The sequence below is a fragment of the Struthio camelus genome, chromosome 12 (genome assembly GCF_040807025.1).
Source record: "Struthio camelus isolate bStrCam1 chromosome 12, bStrCam1.hap1, whole genome shotgun sequence".
NCBI lineage: Eukaryota > Metazoa > Chordata > Aves > Struthioniformes > Struthionidae > Struthio > Struthio camelus.
The window spans coordinates 16,557,230-16,570,174 of record NC_090953.1 but is presented as its reverse complement, the minus strand read 5'-3'; the positions used below and the strand labels follow the sequence as shown (position 1 = coordinate 16,570,174).

Sequence of the window (12,945 nt, the reverse complement as noted above, 5' to 3'; positions counted from 1 at the left end):
TTTCTAAGTGGTTCCATGCTAATATAAATTTTACATGTCACAGGATCCATATCTGAGGCATCACAGAACACTAGATCTTGCTACAGAACCTATTTTCTTCCAACTTAGCTTGCCCTTAAATGTGACTTAATCAAAATGTTTTACAAATTGTGATAGCAAAGACTTAAACACTATTGTGAGGTATGTCTCTTGCATGGTCATCCGCGCATGTGAAGGGCTTTCTGCTCAGTTATGGTTCTTGACAATAATGTTATCCTCAAGGAAAAATAACATTTGATCCATGCCTACCTTGTGGACTACACGAGACCTTTTTTTGTGACAGAATCTGAGGTTGTCACATGGTCATCTCTTCACTGATATGCTTACTCATTCACTTGTTATAAAGCAGATGTATTTGTGTATATATATATTTTTATTACATTTTTCGTAGCCTGTCAGGGTACACTTAACCCTATGGTTGAGATGTTATTTAACTCTTCCTGTGTTTAATCTACCTTTTTCTAAATTGCTTACCTAGCCTGAGGTCCTCCAGATCTGTGGATGACTCTTAAATGCAAGAGAACTTCATCTGCAGAAATAGCTCGTGCTCGTGTGTGCGCTCTCTCTCGCGCTCTCTCTCTCTCTTTTTTTTGTTTGTTTGTTTTGGGCAGTTTGGAGAAAACCGGAAGCCTTGGTCTATTTGTTAAAGTTTGAGCTAATGTCATTTGGGTAGTTTGGTGGTTTTGTGGGTTTTTTGGTGTTTGTTTTTTTTTTTACTTGCTCACTAGGTATTAATCATCTTATGTTGATAAGAAAAATGTTAAGTATTCTTCCTTTCATTAGTGGGAGTAATTATTTAGAGGATTTATTCTCCAGGTTTTCCAAAGACACCTTTGCTCAACAGGAATGATGCAACTAGGTTCCAGCTACTGGCCAGAGGGACACATTCTCCTCATTGAGAACCATATGGTGAAATTCCTTTCCAAAAACAGTTATTCTGAACCCTATTGTGATGATGATCAGCTCATGGCATAAAATAAATTTTGTATGTTCTTTTGAGAATTGAAGCTCTTTAAAATCACCAAATCTATCCTAAGCTGAGGGAAGGGCAGAATTAACGCTTTGCATTTGTCTGTCATGCTGCCTTGACCCCCCCTCACATTTTTTCCTCTTTTGATGCTAAAATTCTGTAAAAGTTGTTTGTTTATAGGCATATGTCTTTTTATAGGCAAAAAGAATAAACTCAAACTGAATTCAGAAAGAGTAGCAAGATGGTTGTAAAACGTTGTTTAGGGCTACCTCTGCCACATGAACTGTTAGTAGTTTTCATTTTAAATAGTATGTTTTACTAGAACACTAAATAATAATAAATCAGTTATTCTTCTGCTTGTGAATTCTGAATCTTAACATACTTTACATTTTACAGGTACAAATACTGCATCAAGCAGCATTAAAAACGGAGGACCTTTTCCACGAGCTTGTCCAAAGTGCAATATTCACTTCAATCTTATGGATCCTTTAAAAAATCATATGAAGGTAAAATATTTGAGGGCTGATAAACATAATGACAAACTTCTGTGGGTTTCTCTTTGTGAAAGAGTGCCATGTTTTGATAAGAAGATAGTCTGCCTTTTGGCTATGATCAACCTGGTTCCAAATGCTAAATGTCTTATAGTCACAGAGAAGAAGAATGGAGGAGAGGAGGTATCAATTCTACCTTTTTGCATTATCTTTCTAATGAAAATGGGACATACTTGCTGTCTGTGTATGATTTCTCTCTGCCACAGCAGCGACTTCTAGAACCATTGGGCAGTTTCAGGTTAATCTGATGAAGGCAAGTGCCTACAAATTCAAAGGTAGTAGACAGCCAGCTGATCCACATCTGTTTATGATTGCTACTGAGAAAAATACTTCAGTGTAAACTTATTTTTCTTCCTTGGTAGATCATTTGGTAGCTACAGAACATTATTCAGCTAAAGGAAAAAAAACTGTGGTTCATACTTCAAACACTGAAGAAAAAACTTTCAGAAACTGAGCATCACTTACTCTGCTTATGGAACTACTTATCATTGTTTCTATTCCCCCCTGCCCCCTCCCCCCAAATAAATAAATAGATATAAAATATAAATAAAAATCACGTGGCAAAGACTCATGTAACTTTCAGTCATGTATATTCCATTTCAGGGGGAGCAAGGAAGGCATTTAACTTTGTGCACAATATGAATAGCCTGTACAAAACCAATAGGAATTCCTGCAAAACTGAGGTCTGTGAGCCTCTAAGCTACTGTTAGCATAGATCACTCTGGTTTAATGGGCTCAAGATACCTCAATGGTAACTACTGTCCTCCTTCAGTGTCAAAACATAAATAAGAAACATATATAATAATGAAAAAAAAAATCTACTGTTTTATATTTCTCTAGTCATTATTTGTAGAGAATAGCGTTTGCATTGAGTACCTCAGCTGAATAAAAGATAATGTTAAAGTAGTAGGCTAATTTAGTTTTATTAAATTTTTGCTTAACCATATAGGATAAATATACTGAGTCAAACTACTACAGTAGGAAACGAACTGCTTGCTAGAAGGCTCACAGAATTAGGCCTGTACAGTAAGAAGCTTTATTCAGCAGGAGAAAGATCTGTCCTCTGAAACATTCTAATTGTACTAGCTGCCGAAAACTTCGTAGCATCTTCTACATGAGTTGCTTGGTACTTTTTAAGCATTACATTTCATATTGTAGCTAGGAGGTTTATAAGTATTAGGTAAGTTTTTAGGTAAAGAAGCTTGAGCAATGTGCATTGTGTGACTTTAAATTTCTGAATTCTTCAGTAACACTGGAAGAAACTTCTGTGGTCTTCAACAAATGTCCTCCCCAAAGAAATAAAAGATAAAACTTCCCATGAAGTTCTCAGCAAATTTAGTTTGTGAGCAAAATACTTACAGAAAAGCTACGTTTTTCTCATTATTAAATTTAAATCAGGTATACGTTTTTCTAATGAGTAAGGCACCACTTGGCAACACTGTTATTCTGATTTGTGACTTAAACTCGTCTTAAGGGGATAATCCCTCTTCAGTGTTAAAAATATGTAGTATTTTATTATCTGAACACCACGAAAGATCAGTTACTGTTCAAAAGCTGTATGTGAATAAGAACGAAGTCAGATTGCATCAGAACAATTGGAATGGAGCTTTACATGTAGCTCTGCTTAGCCAGTGGCTTCAATTTTTAAAATGCTGTCATTATTGGTACAGTTTGATAACAGAGTCTTATCTTTCTCTCCCTCCCTCTGTTTCTCTTTTCTCCTTCCCCTTTCCATCCAGTATTGTTGTCCAGATATGCTAAATAACTTTTTCCTGGGAATGGCCAAAACGGAATGTTCTGGCACAACAAGCAAGACTGCTGAATCTGAGAAAGGAAAACTGATTATGTTAGTTAATGACTTTTATTATGGGAAACATGAAGGTGATATCCAGCAGGTACAACAGGAGCAGAAGACTCATACAACATTTAAGTGCTTCAGTTGTCTGAAAGTTCTTAAAAATAACATAAGGTATTTGAACTCTCTTCTATAACTGCTAAGGGCTGTAAGTTAACAACAAAAAAAATCAACTCATGCATTCAGAACTGTCTCTTTGCAACAGAAAAGGTTTTTTTGTTGTTTTTGTTTTGTTTTTGCTTATTGAAAACTAATAATGTCAGGTTAAGTGAACCGGAGGCAATTCATTTTTACTATTTATGTCTGTAACTTAAACTTCATACAGATTAGGATACTCATTTTAATAGTTTTTAACATAAATAGCATAGTTTTAATGAGACTAGTTGTAGGACTTCAGAGTTGGAAAGGGCAACAAAAGCTGTTTTACAGTTTGCTATCTTGATTAATAACAGTGTCAGTAGACGTGAGTATAATTCTCTTTAGGAATTCAAAACTAGTAATAGTTGGTGTCTTATCTATGTAATAACTGATCTTTGGAATAGTTTTACTTCCAAATGCAGCAAAAAGCCTCAATAAGCTGTTTTAGTGTATAGACCAGTCTGTGCCATTGTTGCTTTGGAAGTTAAGGTCACTGTACTTTTTTACATGAATTCTTCAAGGGAAGCTGAAGTAGCCTAGCCAAACGTAAAACTGAAAAATGGACTAGTCCTTTGAAGGACACAGTTTGCAGGTTAAAATGAACAACCTTGTGCTAACATTAAACCTATGTTATTAAATAAAATAAAATTTTCTTATAATTGCAAACAGTAAAGTTGCCATTAATCATTAAGTACATGTAAATCCAAAGTAGAAGTATTAGTAACTTGTTTCATCAGCAGCTGGAAAATACTGACTGTGGTTGGACTTTGAAAGAGATTACTTTCATGATTTTATAGTTACTGTTGGTTATAGCATTTCCTTCCTTGCAATTTATCTTCTTAAGAACAACAAATAGTGTTTGTGGGCTGAGATGTATTTCTCCTGTTTTTCTGTGCATAATACTTTACAAATAAGCCTTTCTTGCAATCTCTTGAAAGTAGTCCATGGAAAGTTGAATGCAAAACTTAAGAATACTTTGATAAACTAGTTTACAATATTTAATATTACCCTGAATCATTTAAAGAAATAATTTGTTCTTTGTGAACCACTGAAATTTATCTAGAGATGGATTAGTTCTTGGATCCTCCATGCATCCATCCAGCTTTTTACCCTAGAATTGTTCAGAATTGTTAACTTGGCTTTTGGAGGAGATGATTTTTGGCATTGTGTTCCACAATGATGAATGTATCTGTATAATCTTCTGTATAATCTTCAGTTTCTTTCTTACCCTCGTGGTCATATTTTCTCTCATTAGGGATTACTCTTTGATGAATTAGATTTTATTACCAGAACTCCTTGACTTTGCCAGTATTTTCTGGGTGACTCTTTCTTAAATCTTGATTATAATAATACGTTAAAGTTGATCTAGCCCCTGATGCCAAGAGGAAAAGCAGTCATAATATAATAAAGATATAGCAGATCAAAAATTCTAGCTAGTTTTAGCAATTGCGAAAGGTAGAACATCAGAAAGTGGTGGGTTTTGTTTTATTTTTTGTTCATTTCTTTTGTCATCTTTAGACTATGGTAAAAACCACGTACCATGTAATAATTTTGCAGTATCTCTGTACCTAAATTCAGAATTTTTCTTTCAAGGTATATTATTTTAGCCATTTTTTGTACAAAAAAAAAAATGCATAGTGCGTCTCTACCTGTAATGGAAGTTTTCTGGACCTTAATTCAGAAAATTGCAAAGTGATTCATCTTAATTTCCCATTTTCTTTTAGAGTTAGGATTTAACACAACATTGAAGTAATGGTCTATTAAAGCAGTATGCAGTAGTAGTGTCAGTTCCTTTCTTCTGCTCAGGTATGTAGATATCTTCAGTTAGCAGTGTTAGTTAGGGGGGTTTTTTCTTTCTTTCTTTCTTTCTTTCTTTTTTTCTCCTTTGTGTTTTGTTTTTTTTTTTTTTTTTTTTTTTTTTTTAGCAACTACACCATATTAGAAACTTGAAATCAAGAGAATATTCTCCTTATCAAAGTAAGAGGCTGTACTCTTTTGGGTTTTCAGTTCTCAGGCTACCCCTTTGAGAAATCCATTTCTTCTGGGAGCATGATGTATTTTTAACTGTTCCTCTGGCTGTACTGAAATAAAGTCTATTCAAAATGGGATGGTTTATTAAGTGATCTGCAGTAGGTTGTGCAACTAACCTGTCCTTGTCGTAACTTACTGCTCTGCAAGTAACTATCACCTGCCAACTTTTAGTCATGAGCAAGACATCTCAGCCAAGATAGATTCTCCTACAGAAAGGTGGACATATGTTAATGAAGGAAGGATTATAACTTTTAGTAGTAACATGATCTTGCCTTGCTGCTGTAGTCATTTTGCAGATTCTTATCTGCCTACACGGGTGTTCAGTTTTTCTGGTGCAACTGACATCATACCACCAAGTTTCTGATACTATTTTTACTGCCAGCTGCACAGTGGCATTATTTGGTAACTGCTTCATAATTCATCCTCTGTCTTGAGTGCTTTATGCAAAGAAAGCTATTGGAAGCCTGTCAGTTCTGAGTGAAGGTAGATTCAGATTCAGCTGTGAATGTCCTCATTGCAGATAATGTCTTGCTGCTTAATAGCTTTCAGGAGACCCAAGTTACACTTACTTCATAATGTGGCTTTGAAACATTCATGGAGAACTAGTTTAAAAAGTGAACAGTTTATATGTTTTGTTGTTGTTGGTTTCCCTATACTTCATGACAAGAACTTTGACACAGCAAACATGAAAAATATGACAGAATACTTTAGTTTTATAATGTTTCAGATAAATTGTATGTTTTTTGTAATAGTCAGGATTTCTTTTTGAAATTTGAAAGATGAATTCTAGCATAGTTGGCTTGCTTAACTTTGTTGCTTTTTAAATGAATGCTTACTCCTATGATACTTTGAAATTAAGTGCTTACAGAATTTCTAAATATTCTTCTACATCTTACATGTGACCTTCATCGTGTATAACATTTGTTAAAAAGTGTATTTTTGCACGTGTTCACTGTTATTTGAAGGTTTATGAACCACATGAAACATCACTTAGAGCTGGAGAAGCAGAGCAGTGAAAGTTGGGAAAGCCACACCACCTGCCAGCACTGTTACCGTCAGTTTCCCACCCCCTTTCAGCTGCAGTGCCACATTGAAAGTACACACACGCCTTATGAGTCATCTAGTAAGTTACATTGTATCGCATTTAATCTTCTTGTAAAATTGTTTAGATATTTTCTGACTTTTTCTTACTGACTCGTAACTTAAGAATAAAGCTGTAGTGGACTCTTATACTTTAAGAGAAATAGTATTGAGATTTAGTATAGGAACTGGGCAGTTACTCAACTTTGGGGCAATGTGTCTAGAAAAACCTTTCAAAAAGTTGGTGGGTTTTTTGTTTTGTTTGTTTTAATTGAAAGCTTGATTACAAGAATTCATGTTGTTTAAGGGGCTTGCACTTGGCTTCCTGAAGTTGTAGAGGGAATTTCAAGATCAGAATAATCCTTGGGTTGTTACATTTATAATTTATATAGTTTATGTGTACACAAATATTATAATTTATCCAGTTCTGCCCTCAAACTAATTTTTTTTTTAATTTTCTAGCTATTTGTAAAATCTGTGAATTATCCTTTGAAACAGAGCAAGTTCTTTTGCAACATATGAAGGACAATCATAAGCCAGGTGAAATGCCATATGTTTGCCAGGTATCTCAGCATGATTGATTTTGTATTTAGATTACACTCCCCACCCTCCAATCTGTTTTTCTTGTCAATAAACTCTTAACTAAGGGAGTCAAACTTCTGATTTCAGGTATGCAATTACCGATCCTCAGCTTTTTCAGATGTAGAAACACATTTCAGAACAGTTCATGAAAATACAAAACACTTGCTATGCCCGTTTTGCCTCAAAGTAATTAAAATTGGAGCACCATATATGCATCATTACATGAGACATCAGGTAAGCAGCTGTTTTCATTCCTTAATGCTAGCGAACCACTATGTATTAACTGTCACACATCTTGCTCCAAAAAAAATTGTGCAATTGATTTGTATGGTTGTTACTAAGAATAGTTAATAAGATATAGTGGAAAACTTCTGACTACTTCTTTTGAAAAGACTTAAGTGACTTGTGTTAGAGTTTTTGCATGTTTTCATGTATGCTGTGTGACAGGAGATCCCTGCTTAAAAATCTCTTAATACGCCTGAAAGAATGTCTTTGCTATTCTTTTTCTTCATTAAGTTGTAGTATTCTACATTTCTTGACAGTGCTAGCAAACCTTTTCCTGGTTTAGGTAGACAAAGGATTATTAGTAGTGTGTCTTCTTGGAACTGGTAACCTGATTAGTACTCCTCTCAGTAATAGCACTGCCTTACACTTTCAAAGTTTTTAAATGTTCTCTCTTTAATTCTTACGGCATTTTGGCTTTTACGATGTTGGGAGTTTGACAGGTTGGTTTTAAAAACTGGGTGATCATTGCTTGAGAAAGACAAGGGTTGGAGTTTTGTTTAGCATGACATTCCTGCTTATTATAAATTCTTTCCTTTTTAAAAGAAAAAAGGAGTATACCGTTGCACTAAGTGCAGACTGCAGTTTTTGACATGCAAAGAAAAAATGGATCACAAGACTCAGCATCATCGAACATTTAGAAAACCTAAGCAATTAGAAGGTTTGCCTCCTGGAACAAAGGTAAATGTATGTCATACAAAAAACTAAAAGAGGCAGAGGAAATAACATGCCTTCATAGAAATCAGAAAAGAGGAAAGTATTTTCCTCCCTCCCTCTTCAAAGCGTTGACATTCTTGCTACCTCCAAAACAGCTTAATCTCTTCCCTGTTGCCAGACTTGCTAGACATGCTGATTATGCTTTCCTGCTGGTCATCTGTGTTGCTGCTCTCTTTCCCATTCTTCCGTCTATATATATACACATATATATGTATGTATATAAATGTCAGTTTATATAACTGAAAGTTGTCCAATCGGGACTGCTGGTTTCTTGAACTGTGGGTTAATTTGTCCCCTCCTCTTTCCTTTTTCCTTGTGCTAGGAGGAAACCATGTAGTCTAGCTGTTGGTCTGAGGGACGTGTGTCACTTCTGATGAAATGTTTTCAACCTGTTGAAGGTAGCAGCAAAGATCACGTAGGGTGCAAGACTTACCTCTCTATAGGTGATCCTGATTAGAACTGAGCGCCCCAGGACTTTTTAGCTCCAGCCCTATGAAGTAAAACAAGCAATTTCCTATATGTGTTATGATGAAAAGCGGGGTCCCTTCAGCATACTCAGACTATCTTTAAGTCATTCTTCCATTTCTTGAGGAGGAACAAATTAGACCAGGATTTTCCTGTAGATTTCAGGATTTCTTTCCTACACTCTTTTAATGAAGAGTGAAGATTTTTTTTCTTTCAGTTTAAATTAAAAAGAAAATGAGCATGTTCATCAGCTCCTCACATTTCATTTCCTGTAGGATTGCTGCATTGTATTTTGAAAGGAAAATCATTGATGTTGATAGAGTTCCATGGCAGAATGTGAAGAACTGATTCTGTATTCTGTGATGATGCTTCAGTTTCTCCAAAGATTTCAGAGGCTCAAAGACCTAATAAAAGCTTAGCTTTATTTTAAAGTTTTGTTGTTAGACTTTGACAAGACATTGATGAAGCTGAAGAGTTTGGAACCAGGTTTAGAAGCTGAGGTGATCCATAAAAGCTATGAATTTGGGCAAGAAGTATAATTAGAAGTCATGCTGTGAGTGAAAACTGGATAACCAAATTAAAGGGCAAGGCAAGGCAGTGTGATAAGGCCAAACAGGAGGTCAGAAATGAGAATTTGCCTTTCACTGGGGGGACAGGGGCTAGAACGAGGGACAAGAATATGTAGAGTAAGTGGATTTGCTGGTCAGGAGTCAACAAGACAACAGGGGTTTTATTTAACCCAAAAACTGATGGGACTGTTTATTCTTCCATATGGGACTAATTGACTTGACCATTCCATTTCTTTTCCACAATGAAGTGTGGGGAACTTTTTGGGGGGCTGTTTGTTTTTTCTTGTTCTGTGTGTGGTTTGTGGTGGGTGTTTTTGTTTGTTTTTTGTTTTGCTTTTTTAAGAAAGCGGGTTGTAGCCAGTTGCAGAGTTGATAAGAAAGCAGTGTGTTTTGTCAAGGCAATCTATTGGATGCTTAAAGCTTTTGTTTTGGTGGAAATAGACTATTCAGGTTATGTTTGCGCTGTTAAGTTATTTCGTATTTTTCAAAACAGGCTTTAGTGCCTGGGATTTCTTATGTTATATGCAGCATACTTATTTTTATCCTGAGGTGGCTCTAACTTTGGGACAAACAGAAATGAGAACTGAAAAAAGCTTAAATCTAAACAGAACAATTTTTAATTTCATACTTCTAGGTTACTATTCGAGCATCTGTTGGACCTCTTCAGTCAGGATCATCTGCTACATCTTCTGTTAGTACAAGCTCTTCCACATTTCAGTTATCACCTAAAGCTAAAAATACAAGCAGTAAAAATCATAACAAATCTCATGCAAATAAGTCAAAAGCAAAATCAAAGCCATCAACTATACCCAAGAAGCAAAATGCATGGACCAACAGCAGCAGCAGCAGCAAAAAAAAAAATAAAGTTGCAAATACAGCATTGCATAATTTGAGGTAAAATATTAGCATTAAAAATATCTTTTAAATGTACTTTGAATATAAATAACTGATCTTTAATTATTTTTAAATGATTTACGGTACTACAATACAGAAGACTTGACACTTCAGTTTTGCGGGAAGGACAAACTCATAAAGAAGCTTCGCTTGTACTAGTGCTGTGATTATAATTCTAAATCTTCTTTCCTTGTAATTTTGTTGGTGGCAGAACAACACGATGGAAGAACAGATGCTCTGGAAAATTCTCTATTCTAAGTTTAGATTCTTCTATACACAAAGAGCCACAGACTATTGAAATACTGACTCATCAGACAGATTTATGTTCAAAAGTGACCTGTGAAGGGGAATATATCTGCCCAGGTGGCCTTTCCAGGCTTCCTGATGGAGGAAAAACACTTTTCCCTCCACCAGAGTAAGGGTTTTACTTGAATCCTTTATTTAAAAGTTTGCCTGCCCTAGGAGGCACTTTGATTTGGAGAGCTATCAAAAGAATCAAGAAAGTAAGAGCAAGCTGTGGGGAGAATGCTATCCTTGTTTTGATAATTTAGTGGGTGTTTTATGGACTAGAATATAATTTCATTTGATAGTATTAGTAGTTGTCTTTGTTAAAGATTATGGATGCCCCCTTTCAAGAAGGTGCTAATGCTTGTGTGTGTGTGTATACATACATACGCACACGTTTTACATATGTGATTGTGTATATCTATTTATACACACGCACACACATATACAGTTTTATGAGACATCTGAAAACAGCCAGCAAAATCGGGGAAGAGCAGATTGTGCATTCTTGATTTGTAGATATTTCAAAACTTGTGGGGAATATCAGGGGACACAGGAAAACCACAGGCTTTTCTACACGTCATAATTTATGAACCACTTCTTTTGAAATCGTTTTAAAGTGCATAAAGACAGAAGCAGCAGCTATAATCAAAGGTTCTCATCTAGAGTAGTATCTTGTTTCCAGCGGTGGCCAAAAACAGATGCTTACATTAACTTTCAGTTTATGATTAAGAGTATAATGATAGTATTACAAAAACAAGCTTGTTACTCATTTAAAGTAAAAATTTGGAAGAGTTATGTCATCTTAAAGTATTAATGTTAACTATTAACTTTTTTGTATTGCCGTTAGGTATCGTTTGGGAGTTCACAAATGTATTGAGTGTTACTCAGAAATAAAAGATTTTGCAAGCCACTTTCCCACTTATGTCCATTGTAGCTTGTGCAGATATAACACTAGCTGTAGCAAAGCCTATGTGAATCACATGATGAGGTAAGAACTCCTCTTCAAATTTATCAAATTGATTACATACCAAATACTATTTAAATTCATGTAAGTTGTGTTAAGTGTTTGTATTAGCTGAATTTTGACTGAATTTTATTCGAATTTTGAGTCATAGGACTGACATGAAAACGTGCAAACTTGAATTTTCACTTTGTAATGAGAGCCCTGGTTCCACCTTAATATCCAGTGGTTCAGGCGGTATTTTGTCTTTGCTTCAGAATTTCTATGAGATCTTTTACAATCATTTCAACCAGATTTTACAAATAATGACTAATTGTATGTTGCTTATTTTCTGGGTTTCAGATTTAAGGCCTTATCTGATTTGGAGTATTGAATATATAAAGCCACAGCTATTGCTAGTGAAATATTTGCTCAGAATACCATGTAATGGGTGTCTCAAATAACATGCTTAAATGGATACTTTTTCTTAAACTTCATTCTTGTCATATGTAAAATAATGCCATCTCACCTTGCAGGAGGCTTCTTGCTGATAGTGAAGTAGTGTAGAGTATTAGTGATGACGGCTATAGAAAAACCTTTTAAGAAAACAAATGGTTAATTTTCAAAGCAATGGGAATATACTATGCAATAAATTAGACATAGATCACGTAGCAGTGAAAGTAAAACACAAGTTTGAAAACCTGCTTGTTAATCCTGTGCCTCAAACCAATCAAAGGTCTTGTGGAAAAAACAATATACAGTTGTATATTTAAATACATATAAGTATATAGTCTCTTGGCATTTTGGAACTCTTCAAGTCTTGTCTTATGCATATTAATATCAGTGTTCATATAAGTTCTTGGTTGAAATGGTTTCCATGCTTTTATGCATAATACCTACAGGTTACGTATTTAGAAAATAAAAAAATAATCTGCCTAACTTTGTTTATACAAAAGAAAGCTTACTCGAGAATGGGAAAGGGGAATCTAAGGTAAGCTTTTCCTTCTGTTGCCCCTGTGCTGGATGATGTCATACTAAACCTTGCAGCAGAATAGCCAGTCTTTTCTCTTTCATGTCTCCTTGAGGCTAATTCAGCAGCGGCAGATTCAGCAGCAGCAGTGTCAGATGTTCTGGGTTATTTTTTTCTTCTGCCTAGACTTTTTTTTTTTTTTTCCCTTCTCCCTCTCTCTCCTTTGCCTTCATAAACTTAAGTAACTAGAGGTTGAATCTAACGATATAGCTTTTCAGTGTTTTGAACTAGAGATGAGATTCACAAACCTGTAAGTTTTCAGAAATGTTTTACAATAGTGCAGGTCAGTGGATAAGTCTTATATTTTCATGCCTTGCCATTAGCAAATTACAGTACCGTTTACATTTACAGGGGATATATGGAATAATGTACTCAAGAAAATCAGTTTAAGTGGTAATGTTTCCTTCTATTTAGTTTTCACAGCGCTCGTCCGAGTAAAAGGTTTTGGATCTATAAGAAGCATTCAGAAGAGCTAAGGTAATTTTCTTTATCAGTTGCAAATCATTGCATTTTT

At 35.1% G+C, this 12,945-nt stretch overlaps 1 protein-coding gene across 9 annotated transcripts in view; it reads left to right on the top strand.

The window, feature by feature from the left end:
* Positions 1–12,945, top strand: part of ZNF280D (zinc finger protein 280D) — a 56,250-nt gene that overhangs the window by 24,030 nt on the left and 19,275 nt on the right. For 7 of the 9 annotated variants that reach the window (XR_011143673.1, XR_011143671.1, XR_011143672.1 and 4 more), the window contains 9 exons: positions 1,406–1,515; positions 3,300–3,529; positions 6,550–6,707; positions 7,127–7,227; positions 7,334–7,480; positions 8,075–8,209; positions 9,914–10,173; positions 11,309–11,449; positions 12,846–12,908. Coding sequence is in view for 6 of the 9 variants with exons in the window: in XM_068958135.1 (XP_068814236.1) it covers positions 1,406–1,515; positions 3,300–3,529; positions 6,550–6,707; positions 7,127–7,227; positions 7,334–7,480; positions 8,075–8,209; positions 9,914–10,173; positions 11,309–11,449; positions 12,846–12,908 (1,345 nt within the window). In the remaining 3 variants the exon portion in view is untranslated. The remainder of the gene's footprint in view (positions 1–1,405; positions 1,516–3,299; positions 3,530–6,549; positions 6,708–7,126; positions 7,228–7,333; positions 7,481–8,074; positions 8,210–9,913; positions 10,174–11,308; positions 11,450–12,845; positions 12,909–12,945) is intronic. The other 2 variants (XM_068958139.1, XM_068958137.1) reach the window with 1 other exon arrangement.